This window comes from Emys orbicularis, chromosome 20, assembly GCF_028017835.1.
Source record: "Emys orbicularis isolate rEmyOrb1 chromosome 20, rEmyOrb1.hap1, whole genome shotgun sequence".
Classification (NCBI taxonomy): domain Eukaryota; kingdom Metazoa; phylum Chordata; order Testudines; family Emydidae; genus Emys; species Emys orbicularis.
The window spans coordinates 6,314,737-6,339,680 of record NC_088702.1 but is presented as its reverse complement, the minus strand read 5'-3'; the positions used below and the strand labels follow the sequence as shown (position 1 = coordinate 6,339,680).

The following is a 24,944-nucleotide window of genomic DNA, read 5'->3' as shown; positions in this document are numbered from 1 at the left end:
ACTCCTCTCATTTCAAATATGTGAGAGGTACAAAATGTAAACAGTGAAAAGGAAATTAGTCATTTAAAACTCAGTTGTTTTTAATATTCTCAGGGGTTCTTTGCAACATAGGCAAGGAAATTAGATTTCTTGGAAAAAACAACTGATGTTAATTTGCCAGTGTACTTTAAGCCCTGAGAGAAATCTTCGCATATTTCCCTCTTGTCCTGCTGTTTAAGTGCATGAAAGCTAAGCCACCTATTTAGAAAAGTGCTAGACATCAGCCAGGCGAGGATATCTGAGCTCTAATTTGGGATCCGTTTGAGTTTCAGTGGGCCTGATACTGACCTCACGTCAATGTCAGCTAAGAGACAATGGTGTGAGGATCGAGTGTGTAAACGGAGTGTGAGCGAGAGCAGAATCAGGCCCATTAAACCAACTGCAATTCTCAGCTTTTCTGTTGCCCTCTGTGCCAAACCCTGACTTTCCATTTCACTCCAGCCTAAATGAAGGAAAGAACAATGAAAAACAAATAATGACTGCCCGTTGGACTCCAGGCTTTGATCATCTGCACAAGAAGGAAGACATTGTGGTTGCTAAATCTCATTGCACTGGGCCAGGGGGTGTCTCCGAAGCATCGGCTGTCAGCTGACAGACAGGGTTAGTTTTAACACAGATTGCATACCTGTTGCCTCCGTAGGGAGGGCTGTATATGTACCACATGTATTAACAGCTGCCTGCCACAGGAGTTTGCAAAAGAGGGTTTGGGATCAGTGCAGGAACGCCAGGGAAGAGCCCTGTTAACTGCAGTCCAGGAAGGAGCGCCCGATGCCTCTCATGACACGTCAGACTGCATTCCAGGCCGTGAATCTCCTCGTTCTGACAGCGGAATTCCAACCCTGGCTTGGATGTCACTGGCAAGCATCTTCCCAACAGTTTTTGGATAACGGGGACCTCCACGTGCTGACTCTTTTTTAAAGAGGAGGTAAAACATAAACCAAGTTGCCAACGCTCTTGATCAAGGAGCTGTAACGCCGGACACAGAACCGCAGCTCTGGGTTCAGAGCAGCAAACCCAGGGCTTCTATAGAGGGAGAATATCTACCCCTGCTGCTGTGCGTATGTCTCCACAAGTATGCCAGGAGCTTTCCAGGTCTTGGTGATCTTCCATCCTGCAAGCATGACACGAGCAGCCCAAGAACGCAGAGAAAGGATACTTTGAAAGAAAGTAGGAATCCAAACTGATTTATTGGAACACCTTTTGTTTCATCTGGGGACGGGGGGAGATCTGGGGAGGGGAAGGGGTCAAGCTTGAGGAGCAAGTTTTGATGAGAACAGGCACGTTGTACTGTTTCGAACACCGTAAATAATAATAAAAAGAAATCACCACCGCCCCACCCTGAAGCGTGCCTTCACATCATGCTCTTCCTGTACTGAGACTGTGAGATCTGTTTGGGTTTAGGGTCCGACGGCTGCAGTTCTAACTGTTTGTACAGGTCCCTTAGCTCTTTAATCTCCTGTAACACCTTCTTGGCCTGGCTCCAGGTGGAGGAGGCCTCGCCCAGCAACCTCTGCGTCTCCTGCAAGATGCTCTCAGAGTCCGACTTGGAAGAGGAAGAGGTGGTGGTGGCAGCAGCGGCGAAATCTTTTGTCTTTCGCTTCCCTTCCCCATAGCCCTTCACCTCCGCCAGCAGTTCCTGAGTTTTTTCCAGTTTCAGTGCAACCAGTTCCTGTATCCGGGCCAGCTGCTCGGGCTCCCCCGAAGCAAACTGAGCTTCCAGCCCCTTCCTCAGCACTGCCCGGTGCGCAGAAGAGTCCCGGCGAGACAAAATCTCCTCCATGGAGGCACATTTGTTCTTTTCCGAGTGCGAGAGCTTTTTGGGGACCTGCGGGGTGTACATGGTCCCTTTCTCGAAGGCGTCATTGCGTTTCCCAGTTTTGTCCCACGAGATCGCCTCCCGTCTCGGCAGGCTCACTGACCGGCCTTTCTCCGAGGACTTGACGTTCTCCGAATCCGACCGGCGCCGGCCAGCAGCGAGGTGCGCCACGGACTTATCCAGATCTACCCGGAAGCTCTCTTCACAGGTCCCGTGGTCCTCGGGAGAGGCGTCTTCCTCTTGGATGAGGTCCAGTGTCAGCATGCCATCCGACGTTGAGGTAGATGCCTGCAGAGCGTGGAGAGAAAGGCGGGAACTGTGAGCAGATGGATGCAGAGGCCGCCCACCCATTACTTTGAGCGTCACAGTAACAATGGCACTAATCAACCTCTCTGTGCATTTCTAATGAGCCCATCTAGCCCATCCCTGCCAGCGTGGAAACAGGCACCAGGAGGAATGGTGTGGGGGGCGGGGGTAGACTTGTGGCTGAGGCGCAGGACACCTGGGTCCAGTTCCCAGCTCAGACACATCCTCCTCCTGTGACCTTGGGCAAGTCTTTTAATCCACCCCATGCCTCAGTTTCCCACCTGTAAGGCACTTCTGTACTAGGAACTAGAATAAGACATGCCTTTTCAGTTCACACAGGCCAGGAAACAGCCATCAGTCCTCACCAACCCGGGTTGCATTTCAACCCAGAGATAAAAGTCTCTGTATCTTCTTCCATCCATTTCAAAATAAATAAATATATAAAGGATTGCTAACGTCGGAGATGATCTATCTGAACTTGTGCCCGGGGTTTAGCCTACGTACCACAGCCATCAAGTGTCCCCGTGTCGGAGGCCGTCTGGAGTGCTGGATTTTCGCTCTGTCGCGGGTCGGATGGGCGAGGTAGCTGTCCTCCTCAACAGTCACCTGCAAGGACAATAAAGGTCATCAAGCATCCCAGTGCCTGAGAAATGCAAACCACAAGCCATCACTCCCTGCCTCTGCAACTGGAGCCGGGTCGATAATTCCTGGTGCATAATTTATTTAACCAGTTTTGTCTTTCCATCTGCGATCTGTCCACAAGCTGAAAAATTTGCTCATTGCTTCAGGGAGGAACTCTCGGCCGGCAGATTGTTTGAATTGCAAACTGCAAATCTGACAGGCAAACATACAGTTTGCAGGTCACCCCTGGCAAATATGCCAGCTAATAAAAAAAACAGCGTTGCATTATGACATGCACCAGCGAAACCCAAGAGCTCCAATATTCGCCGAACACCATTTGAATCAAAACTTGCTTTGAAGTGGAATCAATTCTTTGGGATGGGCAAAAGAATTCCACTGGCGGTAACTCATCCGAACCTTCCAGACACTGGCAAGGATTCATGTGATGTGCTGTCTGCTCTTGAAAGGCGTTTGCAGACTGCTAACTGGTAGAGCTTTTGGTGGCGCCAAAGGCAAGAGAATTATGAGGCTCTAACCATCTATCTGAGGTTTTTATACTGCCACCCATCACCGTAGTATCTGACCAGCTTCCGTGTAAAACAATTCACAATAGGGAAATCCCTAGACTTGAATTACGGGTGAATGTGGGCTGGATTGATCACAGGGCATCACACCTGGGTGAGGGAGAGGCTAGTGTAAAACCACCTGCTAGGCTATTAAACCATTTTGAGGCCCTCCTTTGAATTGCAGACCCCATATCTGCCGTGGCAAGCCATATGCAAGAGCATTGCTTTCCCAGACTGAGAGCTGCTTGTACCAGTTTAGATAAAGGTGCAATTTTATGCTGATGTAGTTAAACAGATGCAACTTTGCGTGTGGACACTCCTATCAATTTAAACCTGGTTTGCATCAGTTTTGCTTGTGCTGGTAAATGTAGGCCTTGTTTGCATGGGGAAGTTGGACCAATACATCTTTGCTTTTTCCAGCAGAAACTCCCTCGCATCCTCACACAAACAACCTTGTTTGGGTTCATCCCGCACTTTGTTCACAATAATTCAGCCACTTTGGAAGTGACCGTATTCTAACAGGAGTGAGATCATATCCCCATGCTGGCCTATGCCCCTACAGTTCGTCCTCCTGCTGCTATCGCACAGCGCGTTGGTGAACAGCTGGATTGGCAGGTCCGGTTACCTGTGCGCACACCACGCCTACAAGCGCAAGCTGATCGGAGACAGCCAGATTTAAAATGATACAAGTGCACTGTGAGGTGATGAGTCACCCCTGAACTCCACAAGGGGATGAGTCATTCCTGTGTTAGGCTGCAGCCAATCCCCAAGCTGGGAGCTGGTCAGGTGACTCTCAAGGCGGGTATATAAGCCTCACGGGAGAAAGAGCAGCTCAGTATGCCCAACGTAGCTTTGTGGCTTGGAATCGTCCTGTGCCGGAGAGAAGTGACAGACTTCATGGGCCTTAGCCTGCTCCAGCCCAGCTCCCAGCCCTACTCTTACCTTGTTCCCACCCTGCTCTTGACTCCTGATTCCAGCTCTGACCCCTGGGCCCGACTGCCACCGCTCCAACCTCTAGGCCTGACCCATCCTCACCTCAGTCTCTGACATGCATCCACATAGGGCTTTTCACTAGCTTAAAAACCAGCCTGAGTTAACCTGGTGCAACTTCTGGGTGCAGGCAAGGCCTTGCTCAGGGCTTCATTCTCATCTTCACCCCATTGCATCACACTTGCCATGAGAAGGGACCTTAAATGGGGAGGTGGGAGGGATGGGGCGGGGGACGCTACTCTCCGGGTAGTTAAAAATACAAGGCCCAAATTCCTCCTTGGCTATTAGCTAGGGCCTGCGCAGACACTTATCTAGAGCCAGTCCCTGCCCCGAGGAGCTCACAGTCTAAACAGACAAGACAGACAATAGGGTGGATTCCTGTGCACTTTAGTGAGGGCAAGATGGGCCTCGCATCTCGTCTGTTGTCCAGGTGACCCCCTGGGTGCTTTATGGGGCTACACCTCAGGAGGCTGTTCTCCTGGGATAGCCAGCCCCTGGAGATAACCTAGGAGTTGCCCGAGGCATATGGAAGTCATGCAGCACGGCATGTAATCACTGCTGGCTTATTATGAGCTAGATGGTCACAGCGTGTCCACCAGAGCCAGCGTGGCAATCGCCGATCCCCCCACGCGCCGATTGCCATGAGCCAAAGCCCAGCGGCTTTGCACCATTGGTTTGGAGGCTGAGAAAGAGGGATGTGCTTGCGCTGGGGTCGGACGTGCGGGGGGCCTTTCCCACAACAGGTTCGTCTACACAGCCAACGGCAGCTCGCAGCAGCCAGCCTCCCGGGGGCTGACAGAGTGAGGATCACAGGGCTCAGGCTACTGTGCTAAAAATAGTTGTGCAGACTGTGCTGTTAAGTCGGGGCTCGTGCTCTGAAGCCCACCCCAGGCTTCACAGCCCAAGCCACAACCTCGCCACAGCTATTTTTAGCAGTCTGCTGGCCCAGGCTGGGAGACTGGAAGCCAAAGGCTTCACTGAAGATTAAGGCTGAGACAACAGAGCTGGGGCCCAGCCCCGAGAGAACTTCTCACCTCATCTAAGATGCGGTTTTTGGCTCGGGTGATGGCGGAGTTGAGGGCGTTGATCCAGGACTCTTTCTCCTCCGGACTGACAGCCAGGAAGATCAGATTTGGTGCCTAGGAGAGAGGGAATTCATGTCAGTGCCGTGTGCAGCGCCTGAGCGTCGGCTCGGTCCCCGGCCACAGTGAAGCCACCAAGAAAAGGGTGTGGGAATATGCACAAAGCCCGGATTCTCCGCTAACGCAAACCAGCGCAGCTCCACCCAGGACACGATTTATGGTAGCAGAGAACCAGACTGGGGGGGGTCTGTTTTATTTCTCGGGAAGACGCACACCCAACCAGCCAACCCACGACTGCCACTAACAGCTGAAATGTTTCCACTCTCGCTAAATGGTTCAGTTATTGGTGAAGGTTCTGGTCCACGTTGAGACAATCCCAAATGCTTTGCCTGTCCCTTCTTTAGACTACATAAGAACGGCCATACTGGGTCAGACCAAAGGTCCATCTAGCCCAGTATCCTGTCTTCCGACAGTGGCCAATGCCAGGTGCTTCAGAGGGAATGAACAGAACAGGTAATCACCAAGTGATCCATCCCCTGTCGCCCATTCCCAGCTTCTGGCAAACAGAGGCTACGGACACCATCCCTGCCCATCCTGGCTGGACCTATCCTCCATGTATTTATCCAGTTCTTTTTTGAACCCTGTTGTAGTCTTGGCCTTCACAACATCTCACTCCAAGGATCTGGAGTTAAATGATTGGCTTATTTAATTATAGAGGCCAGAGGCCTGATTCTGCTGCCATTACAAGTCAATGGCAAAAACTCCCTGGCCATCACTCATCACTGCAAGGTCTACTGCCTCCAACAGATGGAGGTTCATAGGTCTTAAAGCCAGAAGGGACCATTGTGATGATCTAGGCTGACCCTCTGCACGGCACAGGCCAGAGAATTCCTCCCAGGGATCCCTGTGCCCAGTCCAATAATTTAGGGATGGGGGGGGGGGACACTAGATCTTGGAGAAAGACAAAGGAGGGGATCGGGCTGTTGACTCATGCTGCCATAGTCCATACAGCCTGATCTCTTGGTGAAGGTGAGCACCAGCTGCGTGGGAAGCTGTACCGTGTTTCCAGGCTGTTTGGAGTGTGCTAGCGTGAACTTGCTGTGGTTCTTTTTGCTTCTGCTTTTGGACTTCCTGAGCTCTTCGCATTTCTCATAATCACTCAGGTCAAACACTTCCTGGATGTTTTTTTCATCTTTGACCTACGAAGCAAAAAGTAGCAACTGTCAGTGGCGGGCCACAGCCGACAAAGGTCTTCCGCTCCAGACTGGCTACCGGTAGGATGGCTTTGCTGGAACCACTCAGGGTTTATACATTTATAGCATGTGTGGTGTAACTCTCTGTGTGTGCTTATAATTGTTTTCTGTTGTTGGAGCTGCACTGCATATCTACAGAGCCCCACGCCCGATGCTAGAGCACTGTCTGTAGTCCACCCAGTACTGATGTCAGAGTAGTATACTCATTTATTTTTGAGGGCACCTTCCAGGGGCACACTTTGGAGTTAGGTGTCCACCTACCCTTTGAGAGGAAGGATGTGGTTAGAACACTAGCCTGGCAGTTAAGAGACCTGGGTTCAAATCCGTGATTTGCTGCTGGCTTCCTGTGTAACCCTGGGCAAGTCACTTTGTCTGCCTCAGTTTCTCCTCTGTATAATAGCACTCTATCTCGGGGAGTTGGGGGGTTGTGAGGATCACTATATTAAAGATTGTGAGTGTTGCTCAGGTACTACAGTGATGCGGGGTCATATAACTATCTCAGGGATCTGATTCCCATTGAAGGTCAAATTCTATCTAACCGTCCTTTGCAACTTTGAAAACCTGCTCCTTTGATTTCTACCCTAGTCTGGGATTTTCAAAGTCAATCTGCCTTGTGCGCCTCTATTTAGACCCTTATGAAAATCTCCTCCTTAATTCCTGAGGGATTTCAATGGGGGGGGGGGCAGAGCCCCCAACTTCCTTAGGCCCCTGAAAATCACAGCCTGAGCGCTAGGCACTGTTACAATTTTTAAAAGCCATACACCCAATGAAATTGCAACATGTGCTGTAAGGAAGCTGTTAATGGCCCTCCCATGGGCTTAGTGCTCATGGCCAGTGTTTCCTAATGTGGTGATGGGTATGGGGTGCCTCAGTATTTCATAGAATATCAAGGTTGCAAGGAATCTCAGAAGATCATCTAGTCCAACCCCCTGAGAGATTTTTGCCCCCCATCCTTAAATAGCCCCCTTAAGGCTTGAACTCACAATCCTGGGCTTAGCAGGCCAATGCTTAAACCACTGAGCTATCCCTCCCCCCCAACTTCTTTGGGTAGAGGTGGGATCCCCATGTGAGACAGCTTGGGCAGGGCTTCCACAACACCAATGGAAATCACCAGCAGAGGTAGCTGCTCAGCTCTGAAAATCAAGCTCCTCGGGAGTCTTAAACTGGGCCTCCAAAATCAGGGCCCCCTCCTGGACCATAAGTCCCAAGAACCCTCTTCCCTGTCCAAGAGAACCAAACCTTTCGCCCCGTTTTGTGAGACGAATAAGATCCCACTGCTTGGCTTGCGGGGTGGGTTTGCAGAGAGCTCTGTGCCACGCAGCGGGTTACACACACCCCACGGTGGCCATTATCTGCAGACAAACGTGTCAGAAAAAGCTACAGTTCTCCCTTGGACTCTCACAACTGTTCACATCCCTGCCCTGGCTAACACCCCTCCCCACCACTTGTGCATCGGACCAGACAGCGGGCTTAGGCTGGAGGAAAGAATATATCTAGTTCTGTGTTGAAAAACGTGGCTTTGGTCTTGTTTCCCTGCCTCGAAAATCAACTCCAAATGGTGCCAAAACACTGCACACGATCTGCTGAGCTAAAATTCAGGCACACTCCACCTTCCGTATCGTTTTTACACCAGTGTCCCCCTGTTGACCCGGCCGAGCCAGACTGCTCCACACCAGCATCAGCAAGGGGCGCTCCATCTTTGTGCACGCGCTTGTGTCCCTTTGTGTGTGTGTGTGTGTGTGTGTGCGTGCGCTGGAGCGTCTGGAAGCGAGTGGGCGTGTCTCTAGATTAGCAGATGCAATCGCATTAGCTCTCAGTGCCTTTTGGAAGATGGCACAACAAAAGTTCTGGAGGATAAAGATTAGCACTTTCTATTTTTAACCTGGCTGTATTATTACAGCATGCACCGACAGCTGATTCAGGAGCCAGTCCCAGGTTTCTGATCTGGCAAAGAAGCCACATCCCCTGTGGCTGAGCCTCATCCATCGTGAAGAGGTGATCAGGAAAACACCATCAAAGCACAAAACTTCAGGGCACAGGCTACAGCAGCCTGGAACCCAGACAATTACTGGTGGACATGGACTGCTAGCCTAGCTCATCAGCCGCTTCAACCCACAGTACGTTTATGCAACCCCTTCAGAAGAGAATGCATTTTCAGGGCCTGATTCTCATTTATACTATGGCCCCTTTATGCAGCATCCACCTGACCTATGCACCTATATGACCCCCATTATCACAGACTCTAATGTATTTATCTCCACAGCCCTCTGTGTGGCAGGATGGTGCTATTATCACCATGGTACAGATGGGGACACTGAGGCACAGAGCGAGGGAGTGACTTGCCCAAGGTCACAGAGGAAGTATGTGCTAGAGTAGGGCCTAGGCTAGTTCCGTAACGACTGGGCCACCCTTCCAGTGCAAAGGGCCCTTAATGTGGGTATAACTGTAATTTACATCCACTGTAAGGCCTTTATGGAAGAGGGGACACCTGGAGTGGAGCAGGGGCTGTGGATCAGCCCGTGCATTCCTCCCCAGGGGGATTCCCGACCACCCAGGTGGATACATCGGATTGGGGGCTGGGGAAAGGGTTTGGCCTCTTGCATACAACAGGGCCTGAGTCCTGGCCAGGCTCCTGGGCCTCCAGGCTTCATCTAGTCTGAGCCTGCCCCCATTATAGGATGGGATTTTCAAAGGAGCCTATTTGAGTTAGGCGCCCAGCTCCCACTGATTGTCAGCAGGAGCAGAATTGGGCCCTACAAGCAGTCATGGGGCTTTGTAATGGAGTTTGAGCAAAGATTGTCATGGAAACCATGTAACTATCTATCTATCCATACATGAACAAGGCAGTATATAAATAAAACCCAACTGTGGGCTAGATCCCATAGTCTGTACACCGTAGAGGTTTTATGTACTGCCAGTATCTTCCGAAACGCCATCTCTTTTGAGGGATCCAGTTGATCGCTGCCCTGTTCACTTGCGATGGGCAAAGAAACCTCCCCTGCTGTCACACTCCAGCCAACAAATTACTCCTAATTCCAGATGTCAGCTCATTTAGGCCCATGGGACTTCACTGACCCATAATTCCTTTCATGCATGCAAGAGCTCGCCCCATCGCTGCCAAGTTTGCCACCTGTCACGGGCGATGGAGAAAGCGCATCACAAATGGCTTGCTTCTGGCACGGATTAACGCCTACAAAGTTCTAGAGAACTCAAGTGCACAACAGGCCCAAACCAAGACCCTGGATTCAGCCCCCTTCTGGGGAGGTTAAAAGTCAAACATGGGACTGGATTCACGGTTTGCAAATGGCCCCTGTCTTGCTGATGAGTTGAACAAACACCTCAATATCAGGGCACCCCTGAAGCTTAGCGCATTGAAATCCAGATTCAGCCAATCTTTACAGAGAATGCCTCACAGTGTATCACTAGGGTAGACAGTGGCATGAATAACTGTAATACACAGCAGCAATTGTCAAACTGTGGTGGTTGGCTTAATCCGGCTCCCTTTTACAGGGCCGGTGCAAGGAAGTTTCGCGCCCTAGGCGAAACTTCCACCTTGCGCCCCCCCCCCCCAGCCCTGCGGCAGCTCCCCACCCCTCCCTGAGGCCCCCCCGCCTGCGGCAGCTTCCCCCCCCCAGGGAGCCGTGCGGCAGCTCCCCACCCCAGGTCACCTCTGCTCTGCCTCCTCCCTGAGCACGCCGCCCCCGCTCTAATTCTCCTCCCCTCCCAGGCTTGCGGCGCCAAACAGCTGATTGGCGATGCAAGCCTAGGAGGCGGGAGAAGTGGAGTGGCGACCGCGCGCTCGGGGAGGGGGCGTAGGAACAATGTAAAAAAAAAATGGGGGGCACCGCTTTTTGGCGCCCCCAAATCTTGGTGCCCTAGGCAACCGCCTAGTTCGGCTTAATGGTAGCACCGGCCCTGCCCTTTTATAATACAGTCCTCAATTACATGATCACTGTCTTCAGTTCCATGATCACTGACTGGTTTTCCCTCAGGACCCCGGCCTCAGTCAGCGTACAGAATGGAGGAGGCTCACTTAATGAGCAGCAAGTCAATATTTTGTTTTCTGCTGGTTACTTGCGCCCGTTGCTCCAGCTCGATGCCCCCGGAAGCACTCCCACTGATTTCCGGGGGGGGAGGGAGCTTGCTCCCATCCTTCATTTGCAGGGATGGGATTTTGGGGAGCTGGAGGCTTTGAAAATCCCAGCTTGAATTTGTATCGCTACAAATACCCAGGGCCTGGTTCTCATTTATACAAGGCTCTGGCAGTGGAAAGGGGACGTAAGCTGAATGGAGCTGTGATTTACGTCCATGTGAAGGTGGCTTTGTGCTGCCAGAGTGGTGTGAAGGGGATGTGGTGGCACTGAGAAATCCGGTCCCTTCGCAGTGACGCACTTTTCACACCTGTGACATTGTTTTCACAAGCCGCCAAAGGTGCCCAAAGCCTCGGATCACAACAGGACTTAACAGCTGATCCCTCCCACCTCCCTGCTGCCTCGAGATGAAGCGAGAGAAATAAGCAGAGAAGCAAAATGACCTGGATGTGGATTCAGTGAGCAAACTGCAAGGCCAAAGGCTAGGTCTACACTGCAGCGGGGTTCCGACCTAAGATACGCAACTTCAGCTACGTGAATACCGTAGCTGAAGTTGCGTATTTTAGGTCGGCTTACCTAGCGGTGAGGACGCGGGAAAGTCGACCGCTGCCGCGCTGCCGCCGACTCCGCTGCCGCCTCCTGCCGAGGTGGATTTCCGGAGTCGACGGCAGAGCGATCAGGGATCGATTTTACCGCGTCTTCACTAGACGCGGTAAGTCGATCCCCGAAAAACCGATTGCTACCCGCCGGATCGGCGGGTAGTGAAGACAAAGCCAAAGAGAGAAGCTGACAGGGAACCATCCACTTAGGTATTTCAAAGGTACCAGCCGGCCACCTCTGCCCCATGTGGGAAAGTCAGACTGACACAAAAAAGGGGCAAGTGGGTGGAAATGTATCACGCCCATGAGTCCTCAGCCGCATTTCAGAGCAGGGAACACTGACAAATACACCCTCCTCTGAAATGAATCACCTGAAACAATCACCCTCAGCAAAGCCCGAGTTATCAAATCCCAGTGAACTGAGTGTCCCAGTTGCCTGCAGTTTGGTTCTGTCCCTTAGAGCTGCCACCGCCTTTGCCTGAGAACCTCCCGTAGGGTGACCAGACAGCACATGTGAAAAATCGGGACAGGGGTGGGGGGTAATAGGAGCCTATATAAGAAAAAGACCCCAAAATCGGGACTGTCCCTATAAAATCGGGACATCTGGTCACCCTAACCTCCCGGTCTTTTTTAAAGAGGCTACTCTGCAGCCAGCGCAATCGCTTGAATGCCAAATAGTTCACAAGGCTGGCTCTCTATCACCTTAAAGACGGGGCTCCAGGCATATAGCCTCTTCTGAGCCAGTGTGTCTCTCTCCACTTTGCACCATTCCATTCAGTACGGTGTTTTTGGCGTGATCAGCTAGCCCCACCATTCAGGCCGACCCTCAGTTTCTCCAGATACCCAGTGCTCCCTGAGACGTCCAGATGAAGAGGGTTATATGGGATATGCCCAATTCTCTTCTTGTGTAAACTGGAGCAGTTCCACTGATTTGGATGGACCGCCAATGACCCCAGCAGAGAACCTGACCCTGTGTCTTTTCAGATAGTCAAACAACATACATTTATTTGGAAGAACATTTCAGGCTGCCTAGAGGACCTAGGAAGGATGCAGCCGAAGAGGCTTAATGAAATACCGCGGCTATTCCTACCAGGGAATGAAGTGCAATTTCTCCTTCAGCTCGAGTGATCTGTAAGGAGAACAGCGAGGAGTGGAATAATGCTCTTGGGGATGACCCAACCCAGTTAATCTCTCCGGAGTAAACCCCAAACTCAGAATGTGCATTAGGATTGTTTGATTTTTTTTCCCCTCAGTTGAAAGAGTTTGGGGCTCAGATTTTCAAAAGTGAGTGGTGATTTTGGGGACCTCTTTTCTGGGGGGCCTAACCTGAAACCCTCTTAAAGGGGCCTGATTTGCAGAATGCTGAGCCGCCGTGCAGGGGGCAGATCCTCAGCTGCTGGAAACATAATTGCTAATGGATTTAAAGTGTCTCAAGTTGGGCACCCAAAGTCACTAGCCACTTAATTCTTTTGCGAGAAACAAAATAGAAAGTAAAAAACATGGTGATTTATTATTAGCATAATTCTAATCTATATTCTTTGTACTACTCTAATAGTGTACCCAGATAAACACCCATGATCTAATCTCTCTATCTAATCTGATCTGCTTCCTTGAAAGGCTGTAAAAAAGGAAGGCTGTCCCTGGGGATTGGGAATGGGATATGCAGCCTTTCTCCTTTAGCATTTTGTCTTCGAATTTTGCCCCATTCACTTGCTGGAAATCTTTGCCTGTGTATTGGCTTATGTGAAATGAGTTTGGTTGGGTCTCAGCCCAGGTCCTAGGGGATAATGCCACCATGAGAATCAGCCTGACTCTCTCCAGGCAAGGATGCAAATGGAGATCGAGCTTCCCCCTCCCTCTTAGAGGGGGTTCTCTCCTGGGCAGGGGTGAGACACGTAACCAAGGCAGGTTGGGGAGGACGCTTGCCCTGCTGCTATATTTGGTCTGTTGAGGCCTTAGGTCCCCAGTGCTATCGATCCGGCATGTTTCATCGCACTATGATCCACTGCCATCCATGCCACTTCACTGAAGCCAATGGATTTGCACAGGTTTCCCTTCGACTGGTAGCTCTTTGGGGCAGGGACGGTCTTTGTGCTCTGTGTTTGTACAGCACCGAGCCCAGCGGTGTCCTGGCTAATGACTGGGGCTCCTAGGCACGACCACAACACATGCATCCGAAGAAGTGGATATTCACCCACGAAAGCTCATGCTCCTATATGTCTGTTAGTCTATAAGGTGCCACAGGACTCTTTGCTGTTTTTAGCGACATCAGGGGGCAGTAACTTGTTGTGTCAAAGGGGCAGTATTAACTTGTTTTTATTGGGGTATAAAGATGTATCTCAGAGGGAGTATCTTTGTCTGGCTTAAGGGAGGAATGGAAAGTCCTGCCGTTCACTGAGCTGGTCCATTGTTACGGGCATACACGTAGTAATGGTCCAGTTGAGTCTAGTACCATGCTTTGTCGACAATAAACCTGGCTGGGTGCCTTCGTCCCTTAACGGATCTTGTGGTCATTGGGTGGTTCGCTCAAGGTCTGCCGTGCCAGTTGTCTGCGCAGGGCTGGGGCAGCACACAGAGGGAACACACGCACGCAGCCAAACATCTATCAACATCTTACCACACCCATCACAGGTCTGACATCTGGGCTGTAAATGCTCTGTCACCTCATGCAAGTCACTTCACCTTTCTGTGTGTCAGTTTCCCCATCTGTCTCATGGGAAGAATAATACTAGCTCTCCTTTGTAAAGTGCTGTGAGATCTGCTGATGGAAAGTGCTCGATGAGATGTCAGGATTCTTATTAGAGTGGGCCTGGTCCTTGATTGGAGTCCCTGGTTCTTAAAGCTAAAACTCAATGCATTGAGATGATGGTGATTTTATTATAATAGCCACTGGGAGTCCCAGGCATAGGCCAGGACCCCGGTGCTGGGACCTGTACAAACACAGAACAAAAAGACGGCCCCTGCCACTCAGAGATGAGAATAGAATTCACTGGTACCAAGGCGAGAGGCTTTCCCGCTTCTCCTTTTAGCTTCGGAAAACAGCTTAAGTAGCTAAGGATTTTCTTTTCCTTTGCCAAGCAGATCCAATTAGGTGGACAGAGAGGTAGCCAGTGTAGACAATACGGTGATGAAATGACCTAGTGAAGAGCGATGTTATCCTTACAGCAGCTGTGCCATTAATCCAAGTTTGCAGTACCTGTAAGCTTGATCCTCAGTTGTCTGACGTGCAAATGCACTATGCATCTATAGGGCCCTATCAAATTCACAATCGTGAAAAACGTGTCATGAACCGTGAAATCGGGTTTTTGTGTACTTTTACCCTATACTATACTGATTTCACAGGGGAGACCAGCGTTTTTCAAATTGGGGATCCAAAAAGAGGGTTGCGGGAGGGGGGTGTCACAGGGTTATTGTAGTGGGGTCGCAGTATTACCACCCTTACTTCTGCTCTGCCTTCAGAGCTGGATCAGGACCCCTAGAGTTACAACACCGTGACATTTCAGATTTAAATATCTGAAATAATGAAATTTATGATTTTTAAAATCCTATGACCATGAAATTGACCAAAATGGATGGTGAATTTGGTAGAACCCTATGCATTTAGCTACCCGCCTACCTGCTAGCAGAGGATAACCAGAAAAAATTACATGAATAATTATAGTCCATAGCTCTCATCTGGCACTTTCCATTAGTAGATCTCAAAATGCCTTACCAAGGAGGTTGATATAAAAGATCTGCTCTAGGAATTATTTTGGGGAAGTTCTATGGCATGTGTTATACATGAGATCAGACGAGATTATCACAATGGCCTTGGAATCTGTGATAGCATCAGATAGGGAAACTGAGGCACAGAGAGGGGCAGTGACTTGCCCACAGTCACCCAGCAGTCCAGTGGCAGAGCCAGGAATAGAACCCAGGAGCCCTGAGTCCCAGTTTAGTGCCCTGTCCCATAGGGCAAACTGCCTCCCTGAATGATTTAAGTTACCCTATACACATAGCGAGACTACAGGATATCTTTAGAACAGAAGACTAAGCCTCATATTTATCTGGTGCTTTGGGTCCCAGATGTTCCCCCGGCACTGAAATGCAGGCCCCTCTCAGTGGAATATGTGAGCTGTTTAACACCATGCAGCAGTTTGGGGCAGGAAGTGAAATGAATACTGTCACCATTCGAAACTCCAGGGGGAATATAGGAAGGCAGAATGTAAACCCCTTGAATTACAGTTTGGCTAGGACACACCAGCTCTTGTGAAAAATGCCCTAGTAACTACAATGAGCCCAGGGATCTAGGTTGCCACGTGCCCAGGGTTTTTCACGTCTCTTCCAAAAGACAGCAGGTCTGAAAGAAGCCCAGTGCCTCTTTAGATTTACATATCCCTGATAAAGGCCTACAGAACAACAAGTGGGACAGAGAAAGTAGATCACATGCTTCAATTGACCCTTTCTGATAAGACCAAGCAGCTGCTCAGTGCAACCAAAAGGCAACCCTGCTGGAAACTGATCAAAGGAATTTTTTTTAACAAAATCCAACATTTTCCTTTGGAACCCCCAGCCACATGATATAAGTGAGTTCAAGAGCTCAGTAGGCCTCTAAAAAGTCTCTTTGCTAATGCGAAATCCAGAGTTACATTAGCACAAGAATTCCTGGGTACATGGTGCCACAGTGCCCCTAGGCATGTCATTTAATTTCTTCATGCCTCAGTTCCCCCATCTGTACAATGGGGAGAATGACACTGCCCTACCTCTCAGGGGGCTGTGAAAGAGAATGCTGCATCCAGTGGAAACTCCACAGGGGACTCAGGAAGGCAGGATACAGCCCCTTGAAAGACAGTTTGCCTCAGATCACCACATCGGATCCATTCCTGCTTGGGAGTGATCAGGTGCTCCTGTCACTACGAAAAACCCTCTTACTTCAGAGCACGATCCAGCCACTCCTTTAAGGGGGGCAGGAAGAAACTTCCCAGAGCAGAAGGGCCATTATTCCATAACTGCCCACTGCAGGTGGCATAGGCCCCTTCCTCTGAAGCAGCTGGTGCTGGCCCCTGTTGGAGACATAATATGGGCTGGCTGGTCCTTCACTGCAGGGCCCAGCCTCACCTGTGACTGATCCGTTACCTCCCAGCTGAGACAGAGCAAGCTGCTCAGATGAGGAGAGCCGCAAGGAGTAAGGGGGTTCTGAGGACAGCCTGCTGTGCTCTGCTGGGGGAGGAATACCTTTGTTTTGTTGTTACTTTGTGAGTTTTCCCTTTGGAAAATCAAACTGCATCCTGAGGGAAGGGTCTGAACAGACTGTAGGGGTGGTATCAGCCAGTGCTTAATTTGTAATGAACGAGGTGCCCAGGCTATGAACTGCCAAGCCTAGAGGTGCCAGCCCTGGCAAGCCCCGGCACAAATTAAGCACTGATATCAGCCCTTACAGGCCAGCATCTACGCTAGGCTAAACAGCTGGGAGCTCTTTGCTGACAGAGCAGTCCCTAGGTGCATGTTTTAGGGCTGTGAAGTGCGAGCATCATGCAGTTGGAGGCTCTGAATATCTTGTGTCCTTCCCTGTCCCCTCCTCTCCCAGTCCCGCTTTCTGCCTTGGCTTGGCTATTTTTCTTTCTTGCATGTTCCTTGTCAGCAAAGGTCGTTTCCAAGATCAAACTCAGCCCAGCAGGGCATTTGCAAAGACCCATGTCAGCAGCAGGGAGAGAGGAATTTTTTCAGACCACCTATGCTAGGGTTCCCCGTGGCATCCCACACTGTAGCAGCCCAGAAACTGAATGGCTCAGGGAACTGGGAACGGGATTTTGGTTGGGGTCATTGGTTCCCATCTGGTCCTGGTTGGGAGGGGCTGGCAATCACTCCTATCTAATAGCTGTTGGGTGTAATGAGTTGGTGAGTCTCGGCTTAGTGCACAGGTCACACAGGGTATGTCTATGCTTCGAGCTGGGGGGGTGATTCTCATCTCAAGCAGGCCTACTCGCACCAGAAACAGAGTGGTGGAGAAGGGGCGGGATGGGCTAAGTGCCTAGCGTCTGGGATGGGGACCGATTCACGGTGGCTACGTCTTCCCACCGCCGCGGCTAGCCCGGGGGTGTCTCCTCCAGCAGGAAATCACACCTTCAGCTCGAAGCGCAGACGTGCCCAAATGCATCGCTGTCAAGGGCCTCCCTGTGCGGGCCGTTCCCGCAGAAAGTCCAAGGGGCGAATGGGGAAGCTTGCTCCCTTGCTCTGTGCATACAAGGGGATTCCTTCTCCAAGGGATCAAGCTGGCACCTTTCATAAGCACTGAAATAACAAATAAGAGCGAGGGCTGGGGGTGGGGGAGTGTTCCATGAATGGAACATCCACTAACGACACTTACAATGATGAGGATGAGGATTTATATTACAGGAGCTTCTAGAGAGCCCAGCCGAGGCGCAGGCGCCAATGCGCTGGGGGCTGCACAGAGACATAGGACCAGATCCTTAAAGGGATTTAGGCACCTAAAGATGGAGTCAGGTGCCTAAATCCCTTTAAAAATCTGGTCTGGGAGAGTTTACAATCTAAGTAGACAAGACTGACAAAGGGGAAAGTGAGGCACAGACATAACTTGCCCAAGGTCAGTAAGGGAGCTGGGAATAGAACCCAGAGCTTCTGAGTCTTCCTATAGTGACTGCGTCCCTATCCACTAGGCAGCATTGCCACCCCAGCTGTGATAGATGGGATACTGCACATACCATCCTGCCCTAAACTGGCATCTGGTGGAGAGAGTCCCCCCCTCATCCCCTAAAGGCAAGTCCGCATCTCCTTGGTGCAGCTACCACACAGGGCGAGATTCTGTGCCCTCCCTCTACAGGAGCACAGCACATCACTCACACTCCAGGGGAAGGCAAGGACTTCAAGCCGCCTTTGCTGGCCCCTGACCCTGGGCTGCTCTGGGGATCGGAGAGTCCCCCCCACTCCCTGGGAACCTGCCTGAGTTACAGCAGGCTCTGCCATACGAGCCGCGGTGCTGCATCCCTCCCCCCCACCCCCGTGCCAGGGTGTGTGATGGAGTCCTGTGCCGGGCCTGCCCTGGTGGAATCCTCGCCCGGTCAGATCGGGGGCGTTTAGGGCACTGAAGTCCAGATCAGGCCCTTGTCAGCAGAGCAGTGAGTCCACACGTGCTAATTCGGTTTGCCTCTAGCAGGTGGTATTTTGCTGAAATCATCACTCATGCGTTATTAAAACTCCGGCAGCGGGTCAGATCCTCCCCATTCTTCACACACACACACCCCGCATTCCACACCCTTCTCATTTCCTCCCGCTGCGCCCTGAGCACTGCAGCGTCAGCCCTATAGCGCAGCGGGAGATAATATCCCCAGCTGGGCACAGGGGTACAGGGATCTAACTACCTGGCCCAGGCCTTGTTGGGCAGAAACTTGGGACAAGGAAGCAAAAAACCTGTTCTCAAAGGCTGCTGGGGGGAACTATTCTGATTATCATCAAGCGAACTAAATCTAGAGGGCCTGGCAGTCATCTACACGAAGGCCCAAATGCAGCTTACACTTGAGACAGACATGAGGGAAACTAAGGCACGGAGCTGGGACGCGGTTTGCTTAAGCTCACCCAGCAGGTCAGCAGCAGAGGCTGGAAGGGAACCCAGGTCTCCAGAGGCCCTGCCCTTATCAATGAGGCCGCACTGCCTCCTAGCTTAGAGCTCCCCTCTTGTAGGGAGGAGGAGTCGTGGAGGGCTTGCTAACACCGTACTGGCTGTGAACAGAGCAGCCTTCGGGCCGGTACCTTTCGCCAACAAATGAATGATATTTGTGCAGACTCGTGCTCCCGTGACTGCTGCTCCATGCAACCTACGCGAGCGGGGACGCCAGCTGCCGCTTCCGCCAGGATGATGCCACGCTGTCTGCAGTCCTGCCCCGAATAGGACACGGTGCCCCCTCCCGAGATTCTACGCCAGCCCTCGCTCCCAGATCTGCCACTCAGGTCTCCTGCATCCTCCCCACCAATGCTGGGGCCTGGGACCACCATGACACAGCATCGACTAATGCAAAGCGACTTATCAGACCCTAAAGTGACCCATCAGGCGTCCCTTAGGGCACGAACAAGGCTCTGCCATGCACTTCTACCCTGGGCCGCTCTTGGCATGTCCCCTCTGTGGGGAAGTGCCATACGTTTTCCCGCTCTGAGGACTTTTTGAGCAGCAGCATTAGGGCAGAGACAGGACTTCAGTGTAGCAAACCCAAAGGAAACTCTTTGCTGAGCAGGTTAGGTACATAGGCTGAGATCTCAGTGCTTCTCCTGGGTTCTCCAGCCCTGTCCCTAGGGAGGAGACGGGAGGGTGGGAAGTGTAGACAGGATAGAGTGTGGGATCTGCTGCAGAGGGCACAGCAGAGGGGCTGATGGAGGGGAAGGGACTAGTCTCTGAGAATGGAGAGGTGGCGGGGAGGGAGTTGGATAAGGAATAGTCCAGGAGGGGGCAGCAGTTCCCAGCCCCTGTGCTAACTACCCATCAGGGCTGCCCTCAGCCACGCCAGTCCAGAGGACTTGGTGGGGGAGTGGAAGGTGGGCCATTCAAAACTGTCACACCCGTACACACTCACACGACAGCGCCACCTCTAACACCTTCCAACGCACAACGTGCACGGACACGTCTGCCATGCACGTGCCAACACCCGTGAGTACGCACGCACGCTACAAGGCACACTCACGCCACGCTCGAGGAGACACGCCACCACTCCCACAACGGGCACATTCCTCCAAACACACGCCACAAGCCCACTCCTCACAAGCAGCAGCGCCACCACGCACACACAGTGCACAGAGTCAACACACGCTACACCACAGGGGCTGCGGAGTGCCAGTTAAAGAGCACAGCTGCAACCCCACGTGCCAGGTCACACCACTACTCACTCGGGTTTGGCCCGGCCACCCCACTGTCCTGAGTGGGCCGGGCCAAACCTGAGCAGCGTTGCAACCTAGTGCTTCAAAGTGGGTCGGGCTCTGGCCCGGATGGGCTCCCCAGCTCCGTGGCCTGTGCTGTTCCAAACACACACACAAGCAGCACCACCACGCACACAAACAACACAACACACACCTCCCAGGCAGCACACGCAGCTCACCAGCGTTCAGACCTGCTGCAGCAAACACTAGCCAAGAGCACAGCCAACTTTTCGAGGGCTCTTGTGCTCACTGAGGCGAAGCTTTCATTAGCGGCTTCAGGAAGCCCACCAGAAAAGCACTTCCTCATTAACATCTTGTTAGCACGGAGTCCATTCTTGACGGCCGTGGGCTTCCTGGCAGGAAGTGGTAGGAGCCCAGCTGTGTGCTATGTTAGTCTGACTGTTATTCCCGAGTGTAAATCAATAACAAAGCAGTGCTAGAAAGAAGAGAACAATGACCAGAAATGTGGGTTTGGGGAGGGGGATAGGGGAAAGGAATGCAAAATGCCTTGCTGCTTACCAGAAATCAACTCCAACCAGCCTGTGTTTTGTTATTGGGAACTTTCTGGCCACCGACCAAATGCAAAATAACAAAGGTTTTGCATAGTTTATGGGACCAATTTGCAGCAATGGCTAAAGATTTGTGTGTTAGGTCGAGGCAATCGGATACACAAAGCCTTCGGCCCCTGCTAGCGTTTGGTGCGCCGATGAACCAGCAAAAGGCGCGTGGCTTTATTAATGGGGGCACTAGAGGCAGAGCAGGCCGGAGAAGCCTTGCACAGATTCCAAACCAGAGTGGGGATCAAACTTACATTAAGACTGTTCACATTTCTTATTGACAGAACTCAATACACTAGGACCAGGGGTTTCAACCCACAATGGGGGTCGGATTTCAGAAAAGCCCAGCTCCGATGTGGGCCCCTAAATAATAATCCCTTGTCCTTACCCAGCACTTTTCCTCAGGAGATGTCACAGCCCTTTACAAAGGAGATGATTGTCATTCTCCCCATTTTACAGAAATTGACAGGCAACATCAAGGTTAATTTCCTAGTTAATATGAGATTTAAGAGCAAGAGGCCCAGGTCCTCGGCTGGTGCAAATCCACATAGCTGCCTTTGATGGAGCGATGCCAATTTACACCGGCTGAGGAGCTGTTACTGTAACAGACCCTGGAGTCTAGTCTCCCATCAGCATATGCTCTCTCTCTACTACCCAGGGATGTGAGACTGAGATTTTACCCCAATGTCTAGGCAACCTCCACAAACTATCCCTGTTCACATCTCCTTGAGGGGCCTGCTCTTCCGATCCCTCCTCAGCTGCATCGTCCCCCTTCCCCTCACCGGGAGTGTTGTCAGTGGAAAGCTATCTCAACTCAGCAGGAAAGCACAGCAGTGGCTCCATTTCCTCCATTGGGCGTAATCTGGTGTGTGAAAAAAACAAAGAGGCTGCGTTCTGTTCTGCTCGACCAACGCAGATTTATTAACCTATTTGTAGGTGCTGCAGGCGCCTGCTTCCATGAAAGCGAGCTTGCACAGGATGGCCAGGGAGGAGATGAATGGGGAACTGGCTACGGGCCTGCTGCTTGGAGGGGGAGGAAATGCTAGCTATAAACGTCCTCCCATCCGTTCTTGTGAGGTCGCATTTGTGCTCATGAATGTCCAGAGATCCAAAGGCCAACCGCGGCCAAAAGAGAGCAAACAGCGGGGTCAGATCCTAAACGGCACAAGATCTGGTTTAAAAAGAGTGTTATACCTAGAAGTGCAGAGAGAAACCATTTTACGCACATGCAACGCACCACACACAAATGCACCACATGCACACAGGCAGAACACAAAGATGTTGCTTGTTTGTCCGCAGAATGTCACATGAGGGAGAACTGCTCCACCCCACACATGTTCATTCATATGTTGAGACTCACAGAGACATATCCCACCTGCACATGTGCCCATTCTTCATTCATGCAAACACACACACACGTTCACAGAGACAAATTATTCATTTTGATGCTGACATACACAGCAGATGTTACCCCTTTAAGACACATATATCCACAAACACGTTATTCTTCCAGGTAGACACATACATGTGTTCTCTAACGTGCATTATTCATACCCAAATGCACACAGTCTTCCATGCACATGTTCGTTCACACACATTGCTTCTTGTGACACACGCCTTGTTGTTCCCTACCATTGGATACATGCCTGGTCACCGACACGGATAAACATTACTCATTTAGAAACTGGCACTCACATGACTGTTCACATGCAGGCATATTGCTCATTTAAACACCTGCTCAGGACACACCAATACTATGGTGATGGGCGATGAATAGATGTTTTACTTCTCCTGACATACATGTTCGCTGACACGGACACACATGCTATTCACTGAGACATTGACACAAACATGTGAGTTCTCAGACAGATGCGCAAGTTACTCCGCTATGCTCAGGGACTTTGCACGGCCCCCCGTGGCAGAGTCTTGGGCCTGTCTACCACACAAAGACACGGACGGGAGCCGCCCGCCAGCGGCTCCTCATCCCCTTCTTAGAGCCTGCCCCTTAGCTCCTCAAAGAAGAGGAAAGTAGCTCCGAGTGTCAGTCATTCTAAACCCAGCCCCATCCAGTGCTACTATTCCTGGGCCCGGGCGACTCAGGTGTCGATGCCAGAGGCCGGGCAGGGCCTTTACATTAATCCTTGACCAATCCGGCAGTAGGTCGCTAACCAGAAGGTCCGTCTATTTGCCCCCAGTGCTCAGGGGCATGCACGGGATGGGGGAAGTTGGAAGCGGGGAACGCTGCCTGCCCTGGAAGATCTAGACACAGGGTAAAACCCAGACCCCATTGCAATCAATGGGCGTGGGGAAGGGGGATCCCTCTCCCACACAGTGGGCTCACAGACAGGACAGCTGCCACAAAGCTCACAAGAACAAGGCTGTGCACTGGGGCCTCTCAGCTCCTGGCTATTTCAGTCTCCCGCTGCAGACTCAGGAAGGTTATGCAATATGGGTTACATTCAGGTCACCCCTGGGGAGGCTTCTTCCTCCCACACCAGGGCTAGCATGCTAGGGTGAAACCCTGGCCCCGAGGAAGGCCATGGGGGGCTTGCCATTAGTTTCGAAAGAGCCAGGATTTCACCAGACATTTCTGATCCTGCACAACCCGATGGGCAAGCCCTCCCCAGCTCCCCGTCCTCGCCCCTGAATCATGGCTTTCTGCCCTCTTGCCTGGAAATGCACAAACTCAGCTCCACCACAGACGGCTACAAATGAGGATCTTCGTGAGCAGGCCCGGTGATGTTACTGCAGCTGCTCGGAGAATCATAAAGCGTCCTGCCAGCGCCATTAAACATCTGCCTGGGTGTTTCCGCATAATCCCTGCAGCTCGCTGTAAATTTACCGTTATTATTGTCTGCCAATAATACAAGCTATTCCCAGCCCCTGCCTACCTGCACCGATGGGATGGCTCACGGTATTCGGGTGGAGCAAACAGCGCCCCTTGGCCTATGGGCAGCAAAATGAATTTCTCGTCTAGGCCCTGATTCAGGAAAACACGGAAGCACGTGCTTAAATTCCATCCAAGTCAACTGGAGTTAAAGAAGTTGATAAAAGTTAAGCGTGTGGTTATGTGCTTTCCTGAACCAGGGCCCCCGTGCAGAAGAGCAGTTAACATGGCAGTGAATAAGGAAACATTCTTCCAACCATTTAATGCAATGATCTATCTACGTCTCCATATCTGCATATCTATCTGTCTGTCTGTACAGCATATGATCAGTGTCAGTCTTTCCATCTAGAGTATCTTGCTACAGTAGCTAATCTACCTCTCTGTTTATTTTCTCACTGTCTATGCATTTCTAATGTGCTGATCCCCTAGTTCCCAGGAATAATTTAGTTTCCAAGGAATAAGCCCCAGCCATGCCCTGTTTCTGTGGCCTCTGAGAGCACGTTTGGAGTGAGTTGTGAAAAGCTGATAGATGGGAAGCCCAGACCAGGCTCCCCCCAGTTTATTCTGCAATCATCTCTCCATTGCAATAAACTCAGATCCATACATGCTCTGCCATGCTCAATGATGTCATTAGCCTCTTTGCCAAAGGATCCTTCTCCCTCTGGGCCCCGTTGTTTCTCTTGCTCTTTATTCGATAACCTGGGTAATGTTACCTGACATGCAGGCAGTGGGACCTTCCCTTGGCCGTGCCCGCAGGAGTAAGGGCTGCTGGTGTGAGCCGTGCTGCGGGATGGGGCCGAGGGCATAGGGACTGGAACTAGGGGTGCAGGGGATGCTTTTGCACCCCTGGCTTGAAGAGGATTCCATCCTATACAGGGTTTACAGTTTTGTTCAATGGCTCTCAGCACCCCCACTATACAAATTGTTCCAGCACCCCTAGCCGAGGGATTTGGTTGTTTATGTACATCCTGGCCTATCTCTCCATCCTCATTCACACCTGTAACCCCAGTCCGGACACCTACACCCTACTTGCTTCTTGTACACGTTGCACCAATTAACATCAAGATTTTGTTGTGAAAGATCCATCTGCTTTAAAACAAACAAACAAAAACCCCAATTGGGTGGATTTACCGATCCCAACATCTGTGAAACAGGGAAGGGACGAGCCACCCCCTGCTAGACCAGGACCGTCACAGACTGCAATGCCTGTGCGCAGAAAGCCACATCCAATTAAAT

General features: G+C 51.3%; 1 protein-coding gene across 2 annotated transcripts in view; it reads right to left on the bottom strand.

Annotated features, from left to right (window-relative positions):
* Positions 1-1,390: 1,390 nt before the first annotated feature.
* The window catches only part of PLEKHO1 (pleckstrin homology domain containing O1), a 25,220-nt gene continuing 1,666 nt past the window's right edge, over positions 1,391-24,944 (bottom strand). For both annotated transcript variants that reach the window (XM_065420501.1, XM_065420502.1), the window contains exons 3-6: positions 6,479-6,619; positions 5,373-5,477; positions 2,666-2,767; positions 1,391-2,143 (exon numbers count right to left, since the gene is read on the bottom strand). In XM_065420501.1, coding sequence (XP_065276573.1) covers positions 1,391-2,143; positions 2,666-2,767; positions 5,373-5,477; positions 6,479-6,619 — 1,101 coding nt within the window. The remainder of the gene's footprint in view (positions 2,144-2,665; positions 2,768-5,372; positions 5,478-6,478; positions 6,620-24,944) is intronic.